Raw genomic sequence first — 25,806 nt, 5'->3', positions numbered from 1 at the left:
ACTTTCCCAAAGTGGTTGTATTATCTTTCATTCCAATCATTAGTGTGTGAAAGTTCCTGTTTGTTTATCTATAACCCCATCAATTCTTTTTATTTCTTTGGTCTCACTATGTTTGACAGTGTTTCCTCATGTAGCCCAAATTGGCCTAGGACACTCAGTCCCCTTTGTTAGCCCAGTACTGGGATTAGAGATGGATACTACCACACTCAGGCTCACAGGAGTTATAGATATTTTAGGTGATACATCTTTATTAGGTGTATAATTTGAAAATATCTTTTTACTTCCTTACTAGCATTCATTAAAGCACAAATGTTTCTAATTTTTATAATTTATTAGTTTGTTTTTCTCTATATATAAACTATTGTCTTCTTTGAGTTTCGGAGGGTCCCCTCCCCGCTATATTTTCTTTGTATAGTTTTATAGCCTCTCACATTTAAATCTTCGGTTTATTTTAGTTAATGTTTGCATTATGCTGTGTGAGGTAGGAGGCATGTAATTTTAAATCTCAATAATCATGTGGCTTTTAGTAACTTATCGAACCTGAGTCTCAATTTCCTTTGTGAAATGAGACAAACAGAACACAAACCATAAGGGTTGGTTAAGAGCGGGGAAAATGGGCCGGGCGGGAGGCAGAGGCGGATCTCTGTGAGTTCGAGACCAGCCTGGTCTACAAGAGCTAGTTCCAAGACAGGCTCCAAAACCACAGAAAAACCCTGTGGAAAAAAAAAAAAGCTTGCGGTACGGTCGGCGGCGGCGCCTGCAGCTCTGTCCACGGCCTGTGGAGGGCGCCCAGGAGCCAGCGGCGCTCACGGCGGCTGCGCAGCCGTCCCCACGCCGGCATCCGCCCCTCTCAGCTGACAGCTCTGGAGACGGAAGAGGCGGTGCTCAGGTGGAGCCGGGTGTCTGCAGGCCTGGCTGCGAGCGTGTCTCCGGGCCTTGAGCGAGGGCGTAGCGCGGAACTTTCGGGCCGGGCTCGGTGGGGCAGCCGGAAGGTACGGCGGGGACGCGCTGTGAGTGCGCGAGGAAGAGCCGGGTGGCCGGGCCGGGCCTGCTCTGTGGATACCGGGCTACCCTGCCCGGGACCGGGCTGCCGGCTCCGTGGGCGCCAAGGGGACAGGGCGGGGCTGACGGGCCCGGCACGCCCCGGGGCCGGCTCCTCTGCGGCGTTGCCAGCACTGGGCCTGTGGCCCTGCCTGATCCTGCCCCCAGGTTGTTGGGGGAGTCACACAGACACGTCTGCACGGCGATTGGCAGGCGGCGGAGACAGAGCCGAGCTGATGCCGGGGCCGGAGCGTGCTGGGAGTGGCCGGGGAGATGAGTAGGATTTTCCCAAGCTAGGGAAACCTGGCAGAGGAGGGGCTCCACGCCTTGCTGGAGCGGCTTCCGGTTTGCAACAGTAGTGTTATTAAACTTTTATCTGTTTGGTGCTGCCAGGGTTTATTCCTGATACCGGCTTACAGATGAAGATAGGCATCTTATGCCCAGAGATGGTCCAGAAAAGAGTTCAAGCCGTCACCTGTCTAATTTTGATTAATGAAGAATGTAATAGGACTTGCTTCACGTGATTGTGGAGCCTAGCGTCAGTTAGTGCATCGAAAGGGCTTAGCACAATGCCTGACACCTGGTAAGAACTCACTAATTGTTACTGTTCTTACCAGTGTTACTGTGACAACGGACCCAGCCTCCTGCTTCTAGCGGAATGTGACAAAGTGGTCACTGAATCCTGTGCCCCTGGTCCTCCATTCCAAGACATAGCATTTTAACTCCAGGTCTTTTCTCAGTGCCCAGGGCACTGCTAGATGCTGAGAGCAGTAGGGAGATGGAAAAGACTTGGGCCTGCGCCTTGACGAGCTAAGGCAGGCTAGTAAAAGAGGAAGTGCAAGGTCCGATTTTAAAGAAGATGGTGTCTGTTGGGAAACCGCTCTGTAGAGTTGGGACTTGAGAGGTTGCCCTCAAAGGCTGAGTGGGTGGGATGAGCAGGAAGTGAAAGCGGACAACCCGCATTAAGGGCCACCTGACTCTAGCCTTCTGGTTGAGCTGGGCTCAGGTGGGGTAGGTCGGAAAGGACTGTCAGAGGTGGTGTTTGGAGTAAAGATTATCAGTCCCGACTGCAGATTGGAATCATCTGTGCTTCCTGGAGAACTAGAAGTGGGTTCCCTTTGGCAGCCCACCAGCCGCGATGGAAATGATGCAGAGATTAGCATGGCCTCGGTGACAGAAGGACATGCAAATTCATGAAGAGCGACTGTGGGATAGGCTGTTAAACTGGGAAGGAGACTGAGGGGAAACAGGGTTTCAGGCAGGGAGGGCAGATAACAGAGCACGTGTGTAGTGGATGCTGAAAGGGGCGGGGTCTGCTAAAGTTGCATGGGCACCAAGGGGATGAGGAAGAGTGGGGAGGAATTTCAAAAGCACATTATGTCTGACAGTGTTGTAATGAGACCTCTTTGAAGTCTATTTCTAAAACGTTGTGTATTGGGGTGAGGGGGAAGCTCACAACTGTAGAGTCCTGACTTAGTTGTTCCTGAATATGGTTTGGGTATTGGAATTTTAAGAAGCAGTTTCACCAGGAGATTCTGATGTGCAGACAAGATGAAGAATGCTAACCTAAAATGGTGAAGTCAGTAAACACATCTCTCACATCTGAAAACTCTTTGTTTACAAAGAAACAAAAGACTTAATCTCATCCTCACCATGCGCTGCTTCCTGGTCAGATTGGTGGACGTGGTAAGGTGATGTGCTGGGACCTAGGACCGTACACAGCCGGTGCTCTGTAATCGTAAGCACGATCCTAACTTATTCAGGAATCACTTCTGAGAATATGGTTTGAAAGTTAGTTTATGTAACATCTTTGCGTACAATCTCAGGATGCTCCTTGTGCTCCAGAACCTACCTATGGCCCACACTTCTCTAAAAAGGAACTCGAGTTTAGAGGTCATTCGTCCACTGAGCTATAGCCCCCGTCCTGGAAGTCTGGCTCTAAATACTTGGAGAAAAATCTCACAAGTCCATGTGCATATGCATGCCCTTATTTTGTTTTGAAATGCTCTCCCACCCACAGAGTTAACTGTGTCACCTGCAAGGCTAATTTATGAGCAGGTGAGAGTGAAAGCCAGCGGGATGGGAAATGAAGGAACAGAAGAAGAAGAGGAAAGGCGAAGGCAAAAAACAAATTTAAGATGACGTTTGTTGGGTGTGGTGTCCGTCATCTTATATAACCACCTCAGTTACAAGGCTGAGCGCAGTCTGATAAGGCGTGTGTCATTACTGGGAAACAGAGTTGCCCTTTAACCACGTGACTCAGTCTGTCCTCGGAGAGTATGAACGGCCTGTGGATCACGGTTGACGTGTTGGAGTTTTACTTAAGTGATGATAGTACAGGTGGGGAATTTGAATCTGGAGCGTATCCTCACACTTCTTTCCTGGTTCTGTTTTGCAGATGGCAGAGTTTCCGTAGCCTATCTTGAGTCCGTGCCTTACCCACCTTCAGTCTCAGCTCTATTGGCTAGAAAAGTAAATGGGATTTGCACAAATTCCAAGCCGAACTGAAATCCTGGCTGCAGTGTTAATATCCTTTTCTTCTGGTTGTTACTAAAAGGTACTAAGTGACCTAATATGGAACATGTCGCTGTTTCAGGCAGGGCTTAGCTTAAACAGAGCGTGACAGTTGCTGAGGAAAAGCAATATTTTTTGAAAATGGAATTGTTTCAGATAGGGGACATTTAGAAAAAAATGAAAAGAAAATGAAGTCTTTTAAATGGATGTTCAGATTTTGTAGCATCATAGATTTTGTAGCATCGTCTTTTAGAATGTGCAAAACATGCTCTCCCTTTAGCTTTGAGACCAGCCCCCATTTCAGAAGGTGCGGCGTGAAAAGGCAGCTGTTGCTTTCCTGGGTTAGTCCTTAGAAGCACCACAGCCACCTGAGTGGAGAAGACAGCGCAGAGCGCTAGGTGTCGGGCAGGAAAGGAGGATCGACAAGTCCTTTGCAGTTGTCTGGAGAGTTTTATATACCATGAAGCAGTTATGTGCATTTCCTAGCTGATTTGAGCGATTGTCTTCAATCCTCAGGAAATTCAATGTCGTCAGAAGACCTGGAAGCCCAGGAGGATGAACTACTGGCCCTGGCGAGTATCTATGATGCCGATGAGTTTAGAAAAGCAGACTCTGTCCAAGGCGGTGAAACCAGGATCCATCTGGATCTGCCACAAAATTTCAAGATATTTGTGAGCGGTTAGTTAATATCTTACACAGATTTTTCTAAATAAAAAGTATTCTTGATTTCTTATTATATTTTAGTTGTCACTTGTGTATATAGCCGTAAGGGGTAATTGATAAGTATTGGTGGCACAGATATAATGCATGTTTGTTTTAAAAGAAGTGTGTGTGGGGGAATGTAAAACAGTTTTCGATTCAATCCTGCCTTTTTGACCACTGAGTTGATACCCTGCGTATCTCATGCAGCCTAGTATAAGCAGTAGTTGGATCAGCACAGTCGTTGATAATTAGAGGTAATCAAAGAAAACAGATAATGGCGTACAGCTGTGAAGACTCTTGGCACACCGTAGTGAGCCTGCCACGTGGTTGATGCTGCGTGGCTTTTAGAATCAGTGCAACTGCCATGGAGGTATGGAGCACGCTGTTACTCTGCCACCTCTTGTTGGAGAAAAACAGAACTGTTTTTGATAATCTGCAGAGAACTTGATGCACATTTTCTCACAATGTTTCTCCTAGAACCTGTGATCTCTTAGATGACCCTGTGACTGTGAATGTGGTGTGCCGTGTTATGCCCTCAGTCCTGAGACTATTTTGTTGGCACAAACTTCCCAGCCGATTCATGACTAGTGGGCATATGCTGGTCTTAGTAAGTCATGGCTGTTTCATAGAAATAAATGTCTTTTTCTCTAGATTTTGTCTTTTAATTGTTTACTATAGACCAACAATAGAACAAAACATTGTGTGCTACATTGCCGTTAGTGTTAGGAATTGTACTAGGAAGTGTGTACAAGAATGAGTTGTGTGACTTCATACAGTACATGGCACACCTAAGTAGATTTTTCAAGGGCTTGTAAGGTGTTGTATTGTTTGTTTTTTGAAGGCAGGACTAGGAAATTAACATTAAGGCATAGATGGTGCTCTGGGGGAGGGTTTTTATCCCCTGTGCTAAAGCATTAGGGCTGAGCACTGCTCAGTGGTTTCGGACACTCCAGTGTTGATCTTTTCTGATTTTTGTTTTTGGTTCAGGCAATTCAAATGAGTGTCTCCAGAATAGTGGCTTTGAATACACCATTTGCTTTCTGCCACCACTTGTGCTGAACTTTGAACTGCCACCAGATTATCCATCCTCCTCCCCACCTTCATTCACACTTAGTGGCAAATGGCTGTCACCAACTCAGGTAGACCCAAAACTTAATTTTTCCTATCCATCTTTATAAACTTTCAAAATCATCTTTAATTGAAAACTAAAAATTGGTGATCTTTAATTCAGTGCATAAAGAACAAACAAATGGCTTTGGTTTAGTAAATATTCCCCCTAGTGTTCTCGAATTCTAATGCTAATGAATTGGAAATGCTTGATGTTTTTAGAAAGAATGGCAGGGCTGGGATATGGCTCAGTGGTAGAGTTCTGTCCTCACATGGAAGGCCATGGGTTCTAGCCTCAGTGCTCGAAGAAGAAAGAAAGAAATGGCAGTAAACAAACTTAATTAATCCTGTGAATTGAAACAGCAATGATTTTTAATCAAGTGTATTGTTTCTTTTCCTAGAGACAAGGTCGTCCTCATTTTCCTTAGATGCTGATATTATTTTCTCAGTTTCTTATTCATTCCTTAAATGAAAGATTTAATTGTAATTACAACAGAAAATTGAGCTAAATAGCTATAATAAGCAAATTTCCTGAATAAATGTTATAAATGCTTCTCCATAAAAATCTGTGTATTAATAATGGATAATTGTCACTTAGTATCTCTTAGCTGTAAATACAAGTATAAATGTGTTTAGTTCTTGTAGATACTTTCTAAGGCTGGAGACCTAATATTGAAAGCCTTCCTTCTCTGTGTGCTGTTTATCCTTTTCTAATGACCTCAACTCCTGTTATTCACAGGCAATAGTTGTATGTATTTATGATGGGGTACATTGTTATATTTTAGTTTGATATTGTATATAGCATGTATTGATCAAACCAGGTAATTAGCATGTCTTCTCTGTATCATTTATGTCGGGAGCCTTTAAGCACCTCTCTTCAACATCAGTATTTGATTAAGACATAAATATGACTTGAAGCGAGTACAGTGTTCTGAGGTGTGATGGATCAATAGCTACTTTTCCAGAAGCTATGAGGATTGATAAGCTGATATTAAGACATAAGCTGTCAGTTGTTGACCTCAAGGAAATAGCTCATTAGTTTTTTCTTTTAGTCATACAGTTTTGATATGTTTATTTTTGGAGATAGAGTTTTGCTACATAGCTCAGACTGGGCTAAATCTCATGAATCTTCCTCTCTCAGCCATCTGAGAACTGGAATTATTTGTGTGTAACAGCCCACTTGGTTTTATCATATACTTTTTTTTTTTTTTTTTTTTTGGTTTTTCGAGACAGGGTTTCTCTGTGGTTTTAGAGCCTGTCCTGGAACTAGCTCTTGTAGACCAGGCTGGTCTCGAACTCCCAGAGATCTGCCTGCCTCTGCCTCCCGAGTGCTGGGATTAAAGGCGTGCGCCACCACTGCCCGGCCTATCATACACTTTTTGTTCCCCCATCTAATCTTTTGCATAAAGGTACCTTTACAAGAATTAAGATTACAGCTTAAAAGGGAAGTTAAATTTTAAGGGAAAGACATTATAACTGTGCGGGAAGCAGTAGGTGTGAGGAGTGCGTTACCTGTTGAGGCTGCCGTGAGTGACGTTTAGATCACTGATGAATGGCTAGTTCTTTAGGTAGATAGACTCTCATATAGTTCCATAGAGTTATTGATACTCTGCATACCTTCATGTGCTTCCGCCAAACATGCACAAAAAGGAATAGATTAATTGGATGCATGATGTACTTTCAGATTCTAGTGTCTACTTAATGCTAGCTTTGGGAGCGCTGTAGGGAAGGGTTTGTTACTTTTTGAATTTAAATAAAATTATAGTAGAATTCCTTTTCAAATAAATCTCACAGAGAATTAATGTTTTAATTGGTTGTATTTCTTAGTTCGATGTTTGTGTCTATACCCTGAGTCATGACATTGAAAATTTCTTTTTTTTTTTTTTTTTTTGAGACAGGGTTTCTCTGTGGTTTTGGAGCCTGTCCTGGAACTAGCTCTTGTAGACCAGGCTGGTCTCGAACTCACAGAGATCCGCCTGCCTCTGCCTCCCAAGTGCTGGGATTAAAGGCGTGCGCCACCACCGCCCGGCGACATTGAGAATTTCACCTACTAATCATGAAATTGACACATGGGTCTGTCATTTACTGAATTGGGGTGGGTAGTAGAATCAGAAAGTGGTTCTGATTATGTAGGACTTTTCTGTAGTTCCCCAGTATACATATCTCTGTTTCTTCCCTCTGTTCCCTACTTCACATTTATATGTATGCCTTTTCTGAAACAGGACTGGAGAAGGAAGGAAGGAAGAGAGTGTGTCTTTATCAGACTCCGTTTACACAGCATGCAGAACTTTCCTTTTAAATAGTTACCCGCTTTGGGGCTGGAGAGGTGACTCAGTGGTTAAGAGCACTGTTGCTCTTGCAGAGGACCCAGTTCAGTTCCCAGCACCCACATGGCAACTCACAACCATATGCAACTCCAGCTTCAGGGAATCTGATGCCTTCTGACCTAGTGGGCACCAGGACATACATCCATGCAGGCAAAGCACTCATACACATAAAACAAAATCCCCAAAAGTAAATGTTTGTTGCATTTTACGTGTTTTAGCAGATTCCTCAAAAAGTGTGTTTCATATTATAAGCTCCAAGCAAATCTGTGAAAGCTTCAGTTGTCAGTATTTAGGTAAGTGCTTCTGCGAACTGTCGGAAGCACCACACAGAGCAAGGAACAGAAAATGGCATTTTTTCATTGGAATTTAATTTACAAAATTTGCTTGCCATCTGGAAGGCTTGTTTTTAGGTGTTTACCTGAAAAAAGAAAAAAGAAAAGCAGCCTTTTAATTTAATTATAATTATAAGAAAAAGCTTATAATTCCTGAGCTCTAGTTAGAAATATTTATATTTCTAATGGGAAATCATCTTATATTCCACTTTCTAATGAAATAGACCCCTTTTAAATGGAAAGGTCGAAATAGTTTAACTTAGCTGGCTTAGTTTAGAAGTGAGAGCTTTCTTTGTGGCAGCCACGCGTGTGGAGGGCCTGTAATGAATGCCCAGGGCAGTGTCAGTTTGTCTCCCTCTAGCATCCAGATTTCTTAGTAAAAAGAATACTGTGAACCTGTCGGCTGGGGATCTGCTGAGTGCTGGAGCCCTGGATCCAATCCCCTGCCTGAAAGGAAAAAAGTTTATTGCAAATGTGGGAAAAAGAACTCAGGTTTAATTATACAAATGACTTTCAGCTCTCCTGGCTCTTTGATGGGACTGGAAGACTTTGAGTGTCATTTTCATTCTCACAGTTCTAGAGAATTTTGAGACAGGGTCTCCCATAGTTTAGGCTGTTTTTCAGCTCATTATATAGCTGAGGATGGCCTTGAACTTCTGATCCCTCTGCTCTGCCTCCCAAGTGCTGGGCTCATAGGTGTGCACTAACATACTTAGTTTGCTTAAGTTTATTTCAACTCAGTAGATAATACAACTTGTATATGTTTAGGGGTTGTATGATATTTTGATATATGTGTACGTGTATGTTTTTTAAGATTGGACAACCAATGTTTTTACTGTTTTCATAAGTGTGTTTGTCTTTGCAAGCATTTTATTATTTTTTTATAGTAAAATCACTCAAAATCCCTTCTTCAGGCTTTTTCCCCCTTGTAGCTTTTTTTTTTTTTTTTTTTTTTTTTTTTGATTTTCGAGACAGGGTTTCTCTGTAGCTTTTTGGTTCCTGTCCTAGAACTAGCTCTTGTAGACCAGGCTGGCCTCGAACTCACAGAGATCAGCCTGCCTCTGCCTCCCGAGTGCTGGGATTAAATGCGTGCGCCACTACCACCCGGCCTCCCCTTCTAGCTTTTTGAAGTGTACAGTGGCTTTGGTTGGTGTTTTTAGTTAGGAACTTGTGTAGTCTGGGTTGTCCTCAAGCACTGTGTAGCTGGAGCTGGCCTTAACCTTACAATTGCCGTGTTTCTACCTCTCAGGTGTTAGTATTTCAAGCCTGTGCTATCACGTTATTACCAATGACTCCCTACTTTGTGCATGGGACTTCTTGTAACTGTGACTTGGTAAACACTGGTCAGTTTTCCTCCATCCCTACTATGTGCACATGTGACTTCTTGTTCCCATAACTGTGACATACTAAGCACTGGTCAGTTCTCCATCTCTACTATGTGCACATGGGACTTCTTGGTCCTGTAATTGTGACTTAGTATGCACTGGTCAGTTTTCCTCCATCCGTACTGTGTGCAGGTGGGACTTCTTATTCCCGAAACTGACTTTGTAAGCATTGGTCAGTTTTACTCCATCTCTCACTTCCCAGTCCCACCTCTGTAAAATGAACTGTTTTTGTGTTTACTTTTGGTTTTGTTATTTGTATAAGTGTTTTGCCTACATGTATGTCTGTGTATCCCATGTATGCAGTGCCCATAGAGGACAGAAGAGAGCATTGGGGTTCCCCAGAACTGGAATTACAGATGGTTGTGAGCTACCATGTGGGTTTTGGGAATTGAACCTGGGTCTTCTAGAAGGCAGCTATTCTCACCACTATATCACCAACACAAACCTGGGTGCTCTAACTGCTGAGTTACCTCTCCAGCTCCCCACCCCTTTAAAAAAAAAGAGAACAATGACAGGATTTCATGTGCCTCCAACTGCCCTCAGTCTCTGCTTAAAGGTGTGTCCCACCTTGCCTGGCTGAGGTTAACTCTTTTGTTTGTTTTATTTATTTTTAAATTTTTTTTCAAGACAGGATTTCTCTGTAAAGCTTTGGCTGTCCTGAAATGCTCTATGTAGACCAGGCTGGCCTCACACTCAGAGATCCATCTGCCTCTGCCTCCCAAGTGCATCAAAGGCATGCACCCAGTCAACTTTTTTATATTCTATATCCTAACAAAACCACTCAGTGCTTGTGTTTCTGAGCCTAGCTCTTTAACACAGTGATTCCCAAGTTCATCCATGCTGTTACAATAAGAGGAGTTTATTCTCTTTTATAGATGGATAGTATTTCATTGTTATCTACCCCGCTGTTGATGGATGTTTGTTTCCTTCCTTGGCAACAGTGAATAGCTCTGCGATACACATAATCTCATTTTCTATAGATAATATTGGGATATTGGGCAGTGGGGTTGCTGGATAATGTAGTTCTGGTTTTGATTTTTTTTTTTTTTTTTTTTTTTTTGGATTTTTGAGACAGGGTTCTCTGTAGCTTTGGAGCCTATCCTAGAACTAGCTTTTGTAAACCAGGCTGGCCTCAAACTTACAGAGATCCTCCTGCCTCTGCCTCCCAAGTGGTGCTGTGATTAAAGGCATGTACCACCACCGCCTGACTGGTTTTGTGGTTTTGATTCTTTTGAGGAAACTGTTCTTTTTCCCACAATTTTACATTCCCACCAACAGTTTGCCAAGAGTTCCCTTTTCGACATCCTTGCTAGCACTTCTTGATAGCTATTCGTACTAATGTGAGGTGTCTGGATTTTACATCACCCTGATTGATGACACCGCTCATTATCATGAACTTTGCCTGCCAAGTACATGTCTTCTTTTTTGTCTGGTTGGTTTTTTGGAGTCTGTCCTGAAACTTGCTCTGTAGACCAGGCTGGGCTCAAACTCACAGAGATCTACCTGCCTTCTGCCCTCCTGAGTGCTGGGATTAAAGGCATTCACTACTACTACCCTACTTTGCATGTCTTCTTTTTTTTAATATTTATTTATTTATATTTAATATTCTGTCTGCATGTATGCCTGCAGGTCAGAAGAGGGTACCAGCCCTCATTACAGATGGTTGTGAGGCACCATGTGGTTGCTGGGAATTGAACTCAGGACCTTTGGAAGAGCAGGCAATGCCCTTAACCGCAGAGCCATCTCTCCAGCCCTGTGTGTCTTCTTTTAAGAACTGTCTGTTAGGTCTTGCCCTTGTGTGTATGTATTGAGAGTGGTACTGGGGATGTGCATGCTAAGTATGTGTTCTGCCATTGAGCAATACCCTGTGCCCTCATCTGCCTACTTAAATATCAGATTGTTTGAACCAGCAGTAGCCTTTGATTCCATCTCTTTGGGAGGCTGAGACAGTAACCTTAAAGGTTCAAGAGCTGACCTGTAAAATGGCTCAGTGGACAGAGACCCTTGCCACCAAGCCTAATGACCCGAGTTTGATCCCTGGAACCTACATGGTAGGAGAGAACTTAGTCCTCTGACTTCCACATATAGGCCATGGCATGTCCATGTTCATATCTACACATAACTACATACAAAATAAATACGTATTTCTTGTAGTTGCTTTCAAGACAAGGTTTCTCTGTGTAACCCCTGGCTGTCCTGGAACTTGCATTGTAGACCAGATTCACCTCAAACTCAGAGACCTACTAGAACTTCCTTAGTGCTGGAATTATATGGCCTCCATGCCCAGCCATGACTCTGTGTGTGTGTGTGTGTGTGTGTGTGTGTGTGTGTGTGTGTGTGTGTGTGTGTGTAGGCAAACGTAGGCAACTTAGCGAGGTACTGTCTCAGAATAAAAAGTAAAAGGCAGGCTAAGAACTCCAGCTTATGTTAGAGCATCTGCCCTGAGTTCCATCCTCAGTACTGCCAAAAGGAAAAAAGAATCAGACTTTGGGATTTGTGCTTTTTGAAGTTTGTCATGTATCCTAAACATTAACCCCTTGCCAGGTGTTCTATTCCTGTGACTCTTTTCTGGTAGGTTGTCCTTGCACTCAGTTTTTCCTCTGCTCTGCAGAAGCTGTTCAGTTTGATAAAACGCTTCATCAGTTTTGAGATGATTTTGTGACCGGTGTGTAATGTGTTGGGGGTATGCATTTAGTTGAGCACTTTGAGTATGAATATCCAATTTTCCCAGCACTGTGTGTTGAAATTGCTGTCCTTTCTTGGATGTTTTTGTTTTGTCATTTCTTATGGACTAGGCAAGCAAGCATTTTACCATTGAGCTGTGTCCCCAGCTTTGAATGACACTTTTAGTTCCATTTATTTTTCTTTTTGTTTGAGCCTATTTACTATTTCATTTGTGCCTCACAAATTTCTGTTGGACAGATTTGTTATAGGAAGTACAGTTAATCCAAAAGAGGAACAGAAAGGGTATGGGAGAAGAGAACACAGGTAATCATCAAATTTTACTACCCAGAAACAAGGGCTATGAGACTCTTACAGGGCCTGGATGGCTTCTATATACCATCCTTTTTCTAATTACAATTCTAGATCGCCTGCAAGGAAAGGTAGGGCTCCCAAAGAGAAACAGTTCATGGCTGTCCTGCAACTAACTCTGTAGACCAAGCTGGCCTCAAACTCACAGAGATCCGCCAGCCTCTGCCTATGTGCTGGGATTAAAGGCGTGCACCACCACCGCCAAAGAGAACCAGTTCCTATTAGAACTACATTCCTTTCTAATACATGAGATACAGAGTGAAGTTAAAGTGCTGTTTTCGTAGCTTAAGTAGCAATTTGGTTCTGTATCTTATAGCATTTTACATTTCTGTTGTTTTCGTACTAATCCATTTAGATTCTGACTTTGTTTAACTCTGGCCTCTGTCACTGAACAGTTTAAGAAATGATTTGGTGAGAATGTTGCTGCTGTTTAGGGAGTGAGAAAAAGTAGTGTCAGGAGGCTATACTAACATAACTTTCAAAGAGCCTTAGGAAGATCATCATCTTTCCCAGCTCAGCATCCTTGTGTGCTTTCTCCTAGCTCTCTGCTCTCTGCAAGCACCTAGACAACCTGTGGGAAGAACACCGAGGCAGTGTGGTGCTCTTTGCCTGGATGCAGTTTCTTAAGGAGGAGACGCTCACCTACCTGAATATTGTCTCTCCTTTTGAGCTCAAAATGGGGTCTCAGAAAAAAGTTCAGAGAAGGACGACAGCTCAGGCCTCTTCCAGCACAGAGATAGGCTTTGGAGGAGCTACTGGATCCGATGTAGACCAAGAAGAAATGGTGGATGAGAGAGCTGTGCAGGATATAGAATCATTGTCAAGTCTGATCCAGGAAATCTTGGACTTCAATCAAGCTCAGCAGATGAAGAGCTTCAATAGTAAATTGTTCCTGTGCAATATCTGTTTCTGCGAGAAGCTGGGGAGTGAGTGCATGCACTTCTTAGAGTGTAGACATGTGTACTGCAAAGCCTGTCTGAAGGACTACTTCGAAATCCAGATCAAAGATGGCCAGGTTAAATGCCTCAATTGTCCAGAACCAAACTGCTCTTCAGTGGCTACTCCTGGTCAGGTATTGTCACTCTGTTGATGCCGCATGGCTTCCTAGTTCTTTTGTTTCCTTTTAAGATAGGATCTTCCTCTGTAGCTCAGACTGGACTCAAACTCATGATCCTCCTTTCTTGACTTCTCAAAGACTGGGATTATAGGTATATGCCACTACACTTGCCACAGGAATTCTAATTGATTCATAATTAATGTATTTATCTTGCAGTGTTGAGAATCAATCTCAAGCCTCACACATGCTCGGCAAGCCCTCTCCCATTAAGCCATACCCCCACCCTCACAAACTTTCTTAATAGTACTCATGAGATAGACCAAGTCCTTGGGTGCAGGCTACAAGTCCTCATTATATTTATTAAAAATGCTAGCCAGGTGGTGGTGGTGCACGCCTTTAATCCCAGAACTCAGGAGGCAGAGGCAGGTGGATCTCTGTGAGTTTTAGGCCGGCATGGTCTTCAGAGTGAGTTCCACGACAGGCTCCAAAGCTACAGAGAAACTCCATCTTGAACCCCCACCCCCGCCTCAATAAAGAAGGCTACAAAATGGGTACAGTGCCCACCTGTAATCCCAGTACTACCAGCAGGAAGATCAGATACTCAGGATCTTCCTTGACTGTATAGCAAGTTCAAGGCTTATTTGGGCTGTGTGAGATCCATCTCAAAAATCAAAACCAGGGTCAGTGAGACAGCCCATTAGGTAAAGAAACCTGCCAGAAACCTGATGACCTGAGTGTGACCTTTAGGACACACATGGTTGAAGGAGAGAACCAATTTCCTCAGGTTGTCTTTTAACCTGCACAATTGTTTGTGGGCATATGCACATATACACACATACAGGCAGATTTCTGTTCTCTGTCTTTTAATTTTATTTCACTTGTATTGGTGTTTTGCCTGCATGTTCTATATAAGGGTATCAGATCCCCTAGAATTGAAGTTACAGACAACTGTGATCTGCTGTGTGGGTGCTGGAATTTGAACCCAAGTCCTCTGGAAGAGCAACCATTGCTCATAACCACTTAACCATCTCTCCAACCCTGTCTTGTTTTTCAAGACAGGGTTTCTCTGTAACCTTGGCTGTCCTGGAACTCACTCAGTAGACCAGGTTGGCCTTGAACTCAGAGATCTACTTGCCTCCTGAGTTCTGGGATTGAAAGCCTGCACCACAGATGATGGGGAAGCTCAACCAATCACATCTGGTTAGGATGTGGCCGCCTGTAGCCCAGGTAGAAAAACCGGGGTAGGTAGGTGCGTTTGCTCTCTACGCGGTACTCACTGGACCATTTTGGATTTCGGACTTTCCACTCTTGTAGCGTGAGTTCCCCCCTTTTTCAATTATTAAATTATATCTGTTGTTCTTGAGCTGGTCTGGTTATTTATCGTACCAACCGAATACGTCAACACACCACGCCCAGCTACCCAGCCATGTGGACCCATGCAACCACCACTTCAGTTGGGATATAGACTGTTAGAGCAAGACATAGGAGGCTGAGGCAGGAGGATTGCTGAAAATTCAGTCAGTGGACTACATAGGAAAGCCTGTCCCAATCATGGCCCGCCCCTTGCTCAAAAAATGAAAAGGGTATAAACTATTGCCAAACCTGCTTTGATTCTGAAATCAGAATAGAGGTTTGAATTGTGCACCTATCTATTTTATATCAGTGACCTAAGATTCTTCTCAGGAGCAGAACTAGTTGAGAAATGATTATGGTGCTCTGTATTTCCTCTCAGGTCAAAGAGCTGGTAGAAGCAGACTTGTTTGCCCGTTATGACCGCCTCCTCCTCCAGTCTACCTTGGATCTAATGGCAGATGTGGTGTACTGCCCCCGTCCATGCTGCCAGCTCCCTGTGATGCAGGAGCCTGGCGGTACCATGGCTATCTGCTCCAGCTGCAATTTTGCCTTCTGTACCTTGTGCAGACTGACCTATCACGGGGTCTCTCCATGTAAGGTAACTGCAGGTATGTTGTAACTGTGAGCCCATTCATTCATTCATTTAGAGTCCTTACACCTGTAGTGTTTGTATTTTTCTCCAAGTCAGAGGGTTACTAGAAGTAGAGTTGCATGCCAGTTATGACCAACTTTTGCTCCAGTGTCCCCTGAGCCCGACAACAGATGTGGCACACTGACTCAGCTTGCTGAGTGCCGGATGAAACTCATTTAGCAGTTACTTTTGTCAGTTACCGTCTTAGCTCTAGGGATGATGTAGGAATGACCAAGAGACAGAACCCTTTCACGGACCCGCAGTCCAGTGGGAACAACAGCACAGAGAGCAGCTAGTGGTGAGTGCTAAGGAGGAGAGAGAAAGTAAGAGCAGGTTAGAAAGTGCTCTGAGGGAAGAGGAAGCAAGCAGAACCAGGGAAGGCTTAGGAAAAGGACTAGCATGTGGAATCTGCCAGTGCATGTGGAGTAACAGGTCCCGGATGGCAGATGGCGGCATCCAGACTGCCACTCTTGACTCTTCGGCACATGCGTTGAAGTGAATGTAGGCGGGTTGGGTCTGGGGAGTCAGGCCTTTTTGTCAATTTGTTTGGTCGTTGGTGTTCTGTTTTCTCAAATTAATGAAGATGATGAGAATACTGCAAAGGTGGGGCTGGAGAGATGGCTCAGCGGTTAAGAGCATTGCCTGTTCTTCCAAAGGTCCTGAGTTCAATTCCCAGCAACCACATGGTGGCTCACAACCATCTGTAATGAGGTCTGGTACCCTCTTCTGGCTTTCAGGCATACACACAGACAGAATATTGTATACATAATAAATAAATATTTAAAAAAATACTCCAAAGGTGTTTGAAATGGACAAAACTAGTGAAAATGCCATGCAAAGTTATTGTTACATTGTCATTTGAGTCTATGACAAGGTAGATACAGAAATTGAAAGTCAGGGTGAAAAACTTACAGCAATTTCAGAATGACTCAAATCTAATACAGATTTTAAATCTGTAGTTAATCTTTCTAGAAATTCCTTCTATTATATTTTGCAAAAGTACTGATTCCTGACAGGAGGACTGGACTTTCATCCTGGGTACTGTGAGAAACAGTGGGCATGAAACGCGGAGTGGTGACTGCTAATGCTGCTACAGTCACCGACTGGAAATGCCAGGAGACCGCCTTCATGTGCAGGGAAATGTCTTAGGGGAGAGGCTTGTGGCCTCAAGTGTATGGGTGCTTGAGACTTCAGGGAATTCTGAAGTACAGTGTTAGTCTTTACTTCTAATCCTGTTGATGAGCGAAGGATTTGTTTCACAAATTTGGAGAAGTTCAAGTAGACTTGGTGCTATATTCTGGATGCACAATACGCTTAAGAACTTACAGATTGAAAAGAGAAAGTGTATGTAGTCTGCCTCATGTGCCTGTAGCTTAAAAGGATGAGACCTCTAAGTAACTTGAGGAAAGCAGACTGATAAAGTAACAAGAGCAGGGCTAGGGAGGTGGCTCAGGGGTAGAGTGCTTGCTACGCAAACATGAGAACCTGAGGTTGAATCCCAGGCACTCATGTAAAACTTTGGGTGTGACCACACATGCCTGAAACCGCATCTTTGCATGGCAAGGACAGGTGGATCCTGGGAGCTCGCTGACCAGCTCGTCCAGCCTAAATGGCAAGCTTCTGGTCAGTGTCTTAGTAAGAGAGTGGTAGAAGAACACAGCAGATGTCTGTCCTCCTTTGGCCTTCACATCTGTGTGCGCGTGCACACACACACACATCAGGGCCTTCATGTGCACACTACACACATATTCCCCCAAAGAAAAATTAAATAGCTAGAACGTTTATGAGAGGTCTTGAGTTATATTGAAAAATGAAGGGAAGCCGGGCGGTGGTGGTGCACACCTTTAATCCCAGCACTTGGGAGGCAGAAGCAGGCGGATCTCTGTGAGTTCGAGACCAGCCTGGTCTACAGAGCTAGTTCCAGGACAGGCTCCAAAACCACAGAGAAACCCTGTCTCGAAAAACCAAAAAAAAAAGAAAAAAAGAAAAAAGAAAAATGAAGGGAATACAGTTGTGAACCAAAGCTTTTGTCTGCAGCTGGAACCTTGCAGATGGATGCCTAGTCCAGTTAAGTGGTGACGCAGCAGTGTAAGCCAGCTGAAGAATATTGGGGGAAAAGGTGAAAAGAACTCTTTTTTTTTTTTTTTAAGATTTATTTAGGGCTGGAGAGATGGCTCAGTGGTTAAGAGCACTAGCTGCTCTTCCAAAGGTCCTGAGTTCAATTCTCAGCAACCACATGGTGGCTCACAACCATCTGTAATGAGATCTGGCACCCTCCTCTGGCGTGTGGGCATACAGGGAGGCAGAATGTTGTATACATAATAAATAAATAAATAAATCTTTAAAAAAAAAAGATTTTTTATGTATTATATATACAGTGCTCTGTCTGCGTATATGCTTGCAGACCAAAAGAGGGCACCAGATCCTATTACAGATAGTTGTGAGCCACTCTGTGGTTGCTGGGAATTGAACTCAGGACCTCTGAAAGAGCAGTCAGTGCTTTTTTTTTTTTTTTTTTTTTTTTGGTTTTTTGAGACAGGGTTTCTCTGTGGTTTTGGAGCCTGTCCTGGAACTAGCTCTTGTAGACCAGGCTGGTCTCGAACTCACAGAGATCCGCCTGCCTCTGCCTCCCAAGTGCTGGGATTAAAGGCGTGCGCCACCACCGCCCGGCTGTAAATTTATTTTTATTTGTATATGTGAGTATATACATGTAACTGCAGTGCCTATGGAGGCCAGAAGAGGGCATTTGATTCCCCCTGAGCTGGTATTACATTTGAGCCTAATGATGTTGGTGCTGGAAACAACCCAGGACCTCTGGAAGAGCAGCAAATGTTCTTAACTGTTGAGCCTTCTTTCCAGCCTCAAGGAAGAACTGCTTTAAAATCACATTGTTATTTATCTTTGGCGATGGGAGGCACACTCATACTTTGGTGAGAACGTGGCAGTCAGAAGACAGCCTATGGAAGTTGTCCTCCACCATGTGGACCCAGCTGTTGAACTCGGGTCATCAGGCTTGGCAGCTTCTCTACCCACGGTGCCATCTCAGTTACCCCAGGATGAGCTTTCAGCACCTGGAACAAAGTGAATTTTAGTTACTATTTTTGTATGTCAAATTGTTACCCAGAGTTTTATGATGATTAATACTTATATAGTGTAGAGTCAGTGTCTACAAGTTACAGAATGTGGTATTGGGTATTAACCTCAGGGTCTTGGCAAACACTCTTCCACTGAACTCCGTGGGCTCTTTGTTCTTTTTGATGAGACAGTTTTCGTTGAATGTTGCCAGCTACATAAACATGCCAATATTGAGAAATCAAAGTCAAAGGGAAACCCTGCCCCCTTAGCAAGTCTGACTTTCCTAGTGGGTGGATCCTACCTGCTTCTGTCATTTGCATATGTAACCTTTACCTGCTCGTCATGTAAGTGTACTGTTTGTGGGTCCTGTGAGTATTTGGATTGAATAGTGGCCACTCCAGTTAAAGGTCTCTTTGTGTCTATTGTTTTTTTTTTTTTGCAACATGTTGAAAACTATCTGATACGCACATCTGAACTACAGAAGATTGTTCACATTTTCACACACAACATATTTATGGTTTTTATTGATGATAACGGGTTTCATTATGAAATTTTTTGTTGTTATTGTTGTTTTGTTTTGTTTTTCAAGACAGGGTTTCTCTGTAGCTTTGGAGCCTGTCCTGGAACTAACTCTTGTGGACCAGGCTGGCCTCGAACTCACAGAGATCCACCTGCCTCTGCCTCCTGAGTGCTGGAATTAAAGGTGTGCGCCACCACCACCCAGCTTCATTTTGAAATTTTTATGCATGCATATGTTTTGGTCATAATATCCATTGTCCCTTTTTGTCCCCATCCCCCAATCTCCTAAATTTTTTATATTTAAATATTTTGGGTGTTTTTTTGGTGCGTTTTTTTGTTTTTGTTTTGTTTGTTTGTTTCAAGAAAGAGTCTCACTGTATAGTTGCGGCTGACCTGGAACTCTGCATGCAGACCAGGCTGACCTTTCAAGTTCACTCAGTGAGCTTTGCCTGCCTCTGCCTCCTAAGTGTGGAGCTAAAGCTGTGCACCACTGTGTCCATTATGCTGTCTTGAGTGTTTATCAATACTGCAGAGTAACAGTTAATTTTCTGTTGCACTTTCTAGAGAAATTAATAGAGTTACGAAATGAATACCTACAAGCAGATGAAGCTACTAAAATGTTCTTGGAGCAGAGGTATGGCAAAAGGGTGATTCAGAAGGCCCTGGAAGAGATGGAAAGTAAGGACTGGCTGGAAAAGAACTCCAAGAGCTGCCCCTGCTGCGGGACGCCCATACAGGTGACTGCTGTAGGACAGACGTAGCACATGCGTTACCCTCAGAAGGCCACTGGCTAATTGTAATAGTCATGGAGAAAACACATTTGAGTAACTACCCAGCCTTTCTTACTTAGAAGATAAAATTTCACTAGTAAATATTCTTACAGACTTTAAGTACACATAGGCTTCTCTATTCAAAGTGCTTTTATAGAAAAAGACAATTTATCTCACATTGTGTCCTCCTCAAAATTGAGAAGATGTTGCTCTGTTCCGTTTGCTTTTGCTAACTTAAGCTAGGTAAGTTATAAAGCTTACTTCAGATTATGTTCTGGGTCTGTCTTGAGGCGCAGTGAGAAGCAGTGAGAAGTAGTGTGTCTCCACTGGTAGTGCGCTCCTAGAAAGCACCAGTGCTCGGTGACGCTCCAGGCTCATCACTTATCTCACCTCATTTTCTCCCAAGGGCCCTGCTTCTAAATACAATATTCAGGGTAAGTTCCCACTTTTCTTTTCTTTTTTTCTTTCCTTCCTTTCTTCCTTCCTTTCTTTTTTTTTTTTGTTTGTTTTTTGTTTTTTTCTGAGACAGGGTTTCTTTGTGTAGCCTTGGCTGTCTTAGAACTAGTTATAAAGCAGACTGGCTTTGAACTCACAGAACTCCACCTGCCTCTGCCTCCTGAATGCTGGGATTAAAGGTGTGCACCACCACCATCTGGCTAGATCGCATCTTTTTAACAGCCCACAGTGGGGATTAAATTCCCAGCATGAGCTTTGAAAAGGACAATAACAGGTTAGACCATGACCGCACTAGAGCTGCGGTCAGCTCTTAGTTTGTGTGATTTTACAGATGGTTTTTATTCTCTGTGTATGGCTATATACCATACACAGCGTGTCTGTCTCTATACCATGTGCATGCCTGGTGCCTGCAGGCTAGGAGGCGGCTTCGGATCCGCTGAAACTGGAGTGGCAGATGGTTATGAACCACCATGTGGATGATGAGATTTAAACTTGAATCCTCTGGAACAGCAGGCAGTGCTCTTAACCAAGGAACCATCTTTCCAGTCCCAGTCTGCTTTTAAAAAACCTTATCTGGAGCTGGGGGTGTACCTCAGTTGGTCAAGTGCTGGTCTGGAATGCACAAAGTCCTAGCTTCAGTCCCCAGTACAGCAAACTAGACATGGAAGTGCGTACCGGTAGTCCTTGCATTTTAGGGGGTAGGCAGGAAAATCAGAAGTTCGAGACCAACATAGATACATAAGACACAGTCTCAGAAAAAAAATCATAACTGACTTTTCAGAACTATTTATCCTTCAAAATAGCAAACATATTTAACAAAAATAGGCATTTTCCCTATTAATCTGAGCCAAGTAGACAAATCTGTTCTCATAAAAATCTTCACAGGTTTTAAAATCAAAATGTAGCTTTCCATTTGATTTTTTTTCTAGTAGTGGACATCATAACTGAAACTCTTGATTCCTTAGTTACCTCATTAAGGAAAGTGTCGTCTTCTTCGACCTCTTCTGCCGTGCCTGAGCCCTGTAATAGAAATAGATATGAGTTCACTTATTAATTTTGATTAGTGTAGAAATTTAAAATTTAATTCCAGTCTGGTTTGCTCAGTCTGTAATCCCAGCCATTTGGGAAATTGAAACAGGAGGATTGCCAGGGCCAGGGTGAACAACTTAAACCCTGTCTGAAAACTAGAAAGTAAAAAAGGGGTAGAGGTACAGCTTAACATAGCGTGGCTGCCTAGCATGGAAAGGAATCTAGATTCTATTTCTAGTGCTGAGAATAAAGTAACATTTTAATATTTATCTAGTCTCAAGTTCCTCTTATTTCTGTCTATGTTTATGAGAAGAGATTGTGTTAAGTATCTAGTTATAGGACTACCTGTTCAATATTTCTGTATTTTACTTTCAGTGCAAACTTGTGAGTGTAAGTGGTTGTCAGTGTGTGTGTTGCCTGTGTATCAGCCCTCCCTGAGGAAGGACAAAAGACTGTGGAGTGTGGTGTGCTGCCTGTGTATCAGCCCTCCCTGAGGAAGGACAAAAGACTGTGGAGTGTGGTGTGCTGCCTGTGTATCAGCCCTCTCAGAGGAAGGACAAGAGACTGTGGAGTGTGGTGTGTTGCTTTTGGCTCATGCATCCTTTTCTGCTTTCACCACCTTGCTTCGTGTCTCCTCCCACCAGAAGCTGGATGGCTGTAACAAGATGACCTGTACCGGCTGTATGCAGTACTTCTGCTGGATCTGCATGGGCTCTCTCTCCAGAGCCAACCCTTACAAACACTTCAATGACCCCGAGTCTCCGTGCTTTAACAGGTTTGTACATACAGGGTTCCCTAGATTAGCGGTTAAAAAGCTAAATGGTGCATGCATGTGTGTGTATGAACAGGCCCAAAAGGGCGTCAAATCTTTCAAAGTTGGAGCTAAAATACAGATATTTGCAGGATGCCTGGTTCGTTGCGTGAGTTCTGGGATCCAAACCTTTGTCCTCATGGTTGTACAGCGGGCATTCCCACCTGCCTTTCTAGCCTGTCTGCAATATGCTTTGATACCATTATGCAGGCTAGTTTATTTTATAAAGTAACTCTACTTGGAGAACTCTTCCTACACGTGATTTTTAAATCTTGAAAATGAGTTTATAGTCAGAGTATACACCTCTTGAAAAAAATTTATTTTTTTTACATTTTTTGTTTGTTTGTTTGTTTATGTGTTTTTCAATATAGGATTTCTCTGTGTAGACCTGGCTGTCTTGGAACTCTCTCTGTAGACTCAGTAGTAATGGTTTTGACAAGGATATTTCATGCGATGACTGTATATGGTACCCAGTGGGAGAGCCATGGTCAGGCTGTCCTGTTAGTGTGCTGTCATTTAATGCATGCAAAGCTGTGTTTCCCATTGTTAGGAGAAAAGGGTCTCAGGTGATTCTTTGACACAGTGCCACCACACCCCGCTGGCCAGTACTGTTCTTACAAACATCTTGTTTAGAAAGACCTAGATTTCATCCTTCTAAAATGATTAAAAAAGAAAATTTATGTAGAGATGTTAGCAAAAGAATAGTGTTTTTGAAAAAAGGAGAGAGATTATGCTCAGTTTTGTCCAACTGCATAAATATGTACCTTGTTTACGTTTCCAGACTTTTCCATGCCGTGGATGTTAATGGAGACGTTTGGGAAGATGAAATTGAAGACTAGTTCATTCCTCTGCTAAACACAGAGAGATGGAATGGTTTGCCCTAATCTTCTGTCAAGTACACAGAGAAACCTTGCAAGATATTTAGGGTGCCATGTATTCACTCTTCCTGTGTAGAAGGAAGAACAGGGTTATATTTTTCTTTGGTACTACTGATTAAGGCACATAATTTTTTCCATGTAACATAATTCTGATAAAAGTGTATGCCAAAGGTTCAGAAATGAGAACTATAAGAGATTAAATATTATAATATGCCCAAACTGTGGATAGTTATAAAGTAAATATTTTCTTCCCCAAGCTTTAGGTTACAGAGAGGGTCAAGAGTTAAACTTTCAGATTATGTCCAAGAAGCCTGACGTTGTTGGAGCTGTCTCAGTACTGTCCCTCTGACATTGGGCTGAGACTCCGGTCCGTTGCTGTGTTCTGTTCGCTCTTCCCTCAGTTCCCTTTGGGGGAGCCTTCTACTCTGTAACTGACCAGTGTCCCAGTGTCATTTTGATCTACTACTTTTCAGAATAGAATTTCCAATAAATTTTACAGTACTTTTAGTACCACAAGCCCTGTGGGTCACTTAATATTTATGAATGGTGTATTGAATCCACTGATTTAGAGCCAAAAGCAGAATGAAGGGTTCTGATTGAGAGCTCCCCCTCCCGTTCACCTGGGGAGAAATTCAGAGTCAGGACTATCTCTGCCCCAATTTGTTCCCCACTTTCTCCCTTTGCTCTCCTGCCTTCTGTTGACAAGGACAGTTTTAGTGCTGATTTCAGCAGTGTGTGTTTTTATTTCCTCTGCTGGAATAGGAAAGAGCCCAGTTTATTCCTCAGATGAATGTTCTCTGAACCTGTGTACAGACAACGCCATGGTTCTGGCCCCAGCCTCTGAACACTCGGGTCTTCTCTAATCACCTATAGGAACTGGGCTTCCTGCGCTTCCCCTTTAGACACCAGTGTTTGGGAAGATAATTATAGCTTGATATTTCTGGGTTTTATTGGCTTTTTGGAAAACTGTCTTCCTTATGATTCGGTAAGTGACTTGGTAGCCACCGGTGGATGTACTGAAAAGGTCAATAATTGACCTGCATCTTGTGAATGTGTGCTTTCTACTTTGACACTGAAAATTAAGAAATTGCTCAACTGTCAGAACAGACTGATTCTGGATTGTCAGTGAGGATGCTTAATCTTAAAATAAAAATAATTTAAAATTCATTCTACAATTGAAATAGAGATGTCCTGTTGCTTCTGTCTTCAAAGCAGTAATCAAATTTAAAACTAGCTCATGTTTGTGTTGGTGTGTGTGTGTGTTTGGTGGTGGTTTGATTTTGTTCTGGAGATTGATCCAGGGGTGTGTGTGTGTGTGTGTATGTTTGGTGGTGGTTTGATTTTGTTCTGGAGATTGATCCAGGACCTCAAGCATGCCGAGCTGAGCCCTACCACTAAGTGGTACCCCTCTACACACACATAAACATCTTAAATCGAGAAGGAAGAGTCCCAGGACACCTCATTTTTTCTTGGGTCTGTGCCTTTACTCATTTTGTTTGAACATGTTACTTTCATGGGCTTCCATCCAGCACATTTTACGTAATAACTGGAGTTAAAAAATAAGTTGAAGGTAAGAAATGAAAAGAAATGACGATTCAGTAAATCGCAGAGAGAAATGTTAGTAGCAGTTCGGTCTGGTGTGTTTCAGTGTAGCCATTGCCATGCCGTGCTTCATGAGCTAGTTGATAAATTAGCAATTGTTCACTTAACTTTAACTATTGTGCATTTTGTTGGCGATATCTTAGAAGTGAGAATGAGGCCTTTACAGTGCTGTCGTGGCAGAAACAGGAGAGCCCTCACTGTTGTGTGGCTTTTCAGGAGCCAACAGTGGTTTTAATCTTAGACTTGTTTACTACCTGACTATAGCTTTGTTCTCTCCTTAGGTACAAAATTCTTGCCTCAGTTTTAACACAGACAATTGAGTTTTTAAATATTATTTTTTGAGGCACCTAATTTTGAGATGGTATAGTTTTAGTAGAATTCTATTTTTTAATTTATTTTTATGTGTAGGGGTGTTTTGTCTCTGTATACCACATGTGTTCCTGGTGCCAGAGGAGATCAGAAGAGAGTTCCAGACCCCCTGGAACTGTACTCACAGATTGTTGCAAGCTTTTGTCAACTGAGATGTATTTAATCTATTTTTTGTTTTTCTTTTTCTTTTTAATTATTTTTGTTATTGATTATTTGGACTCTCACATAGTATACCCCTATTCTGCTTGCCTCCCAGTCTTCCCATGTCTGGCTCCCTCACCTGTAACCTCCTCTATTCTCCCCCAAAAAACAAAAAGCAAGTCCATTTTGTGTTGTCCATCTGTTCGCCTCAGTGTGGTCAAATTCCTAGTAGCCAGCCCCCCAAGGGAGGATGAGTCTTTCTCCGCCGGCATCCGTATCCATGCCAGAAGCCATCAGCTGAGGAAAGCCATGCTGTATCTGGAGCAGGGTGAGACCAGCTCTCCCAGGTCCCCTCTGCAACCGGCACCACAGTGCCCGTGCTGTAGGCAGGTGAGGGTTGGGACCAGCTCTCCAGTGCCTTCGGACATTAACATGACATCAAGTGACAGCCCTGAGCACGGGCGTTCACAGGAGCTTCAGTGGTGACACAGGCTGGAGGTAACACATCCAGACCGTACCAGATCTACTGACCCACCATGGCCTTCAGTGGCTGCACAGACCATGAGGCTCAGCGTGGCCTCAGGTGGTTACACAAGCCACTCACAGCAGCCTGGCGCCCCGAGGCAGCAAAACCTGAGGACATCACCACAGGGCAGAGTTGTAGACAGTACCAA

At 43.3% G+C, this 25,806-nt stretch overlaps 1 protein-coding gene across 3 annotated transcripts; it reads left to right on the top strand.

Annotated features, from left to right (window-relative positions):
- The first annotated feature begins 865 nt into the window (after positions 1-865).
- On the top strand, positions 866-24,189 carry Rnf14 (ring finger protein 14). Of its 3 annotated transcripts, none has more exons than XM_057788894.1 (9): positions 866-992; positions 3,440-3,598; positions 4,072-4,233; positions 5,245-5,396; positions 12,983-13,513; positions 15,231-15,459; positions 19,641-19,813; positions 21,976-22,106; positions 22,924-24,189. In XM_057788894.1, the coding sequence occupies exons 3-9, from the start codon at positions 4,080-4,082 to the stop codon at positions 22,979-22,981; spliced, it is 1,428 nt and encodes a 475-aa protein (XP_057644877.1). In that variant the 5' UTR covers positions 866-992; positions 3,440-3,598; positions 4,072-4,079; the 3' UTR covers positions 22,982-24,189. The 3 variants fall into 3 exon arrangements, with proteins under 3 accessions (XP_057644877.1, XP_057644876.1, XP_057644878.1); XM_057788893.1 differs by lacking the exon at positions 866-992 and adding an exon at positions 1,026-1,624; XM_057788895.1 differs by lacking the exons at positions 866-992; positions 3,440-3,598; positions 5,245-5,396 and having other exon boundaries at positions 4,098-4,233.
- Positions 24,190-25,806: the final 1,617 nt, after the last annotated feature.

The sequence above is a fragment of the Chionomys nivalis genome, chromosome 14 (assembly GCF_950005125.1).
Source record: "Chionomys nivalis chromosome 14, mChiNiv1.1, whole genome shotgun sequence".
Classification (NCBI taxonomy): domain Eukaryota; kingdom Metazoa; phylum Chordata; class Mammalia; order Rodentia; family Cricetidae; genus Chionomys; species Chionomys nivalis.
The sequence above is the reverse complement of the archived record's forward strand: the minus strand, read 5'-3'. Positions and strand labels throughout refer to the sequence as shown.

Excerpts from the sequence above, each read along its gene's own strand:
- Rnf14 (XM_057788894.1), top strand. The coding sequence starts at position 4,080 with ATGTCGTCAGAAGACCTGGAAGCCCAGGAGGATGAACTACTGGCCCTG. Across the intron at positions 5,397-12,982 it reads AATGGCTGTCACCAACTCAG|CTCTCTGCTCTCTGCAAGCA; the intron begins GTAGACCCAAAA and ends GCTTTCTCCTAG. Across the intron at positions 22,107-22,923 it reads GAGTCTCCGTGCTTTAACAG|ACTTTTCCATGCCGTGGATG; the intron begins GTTTGTACATAC and ends TTACGTTTCCAG.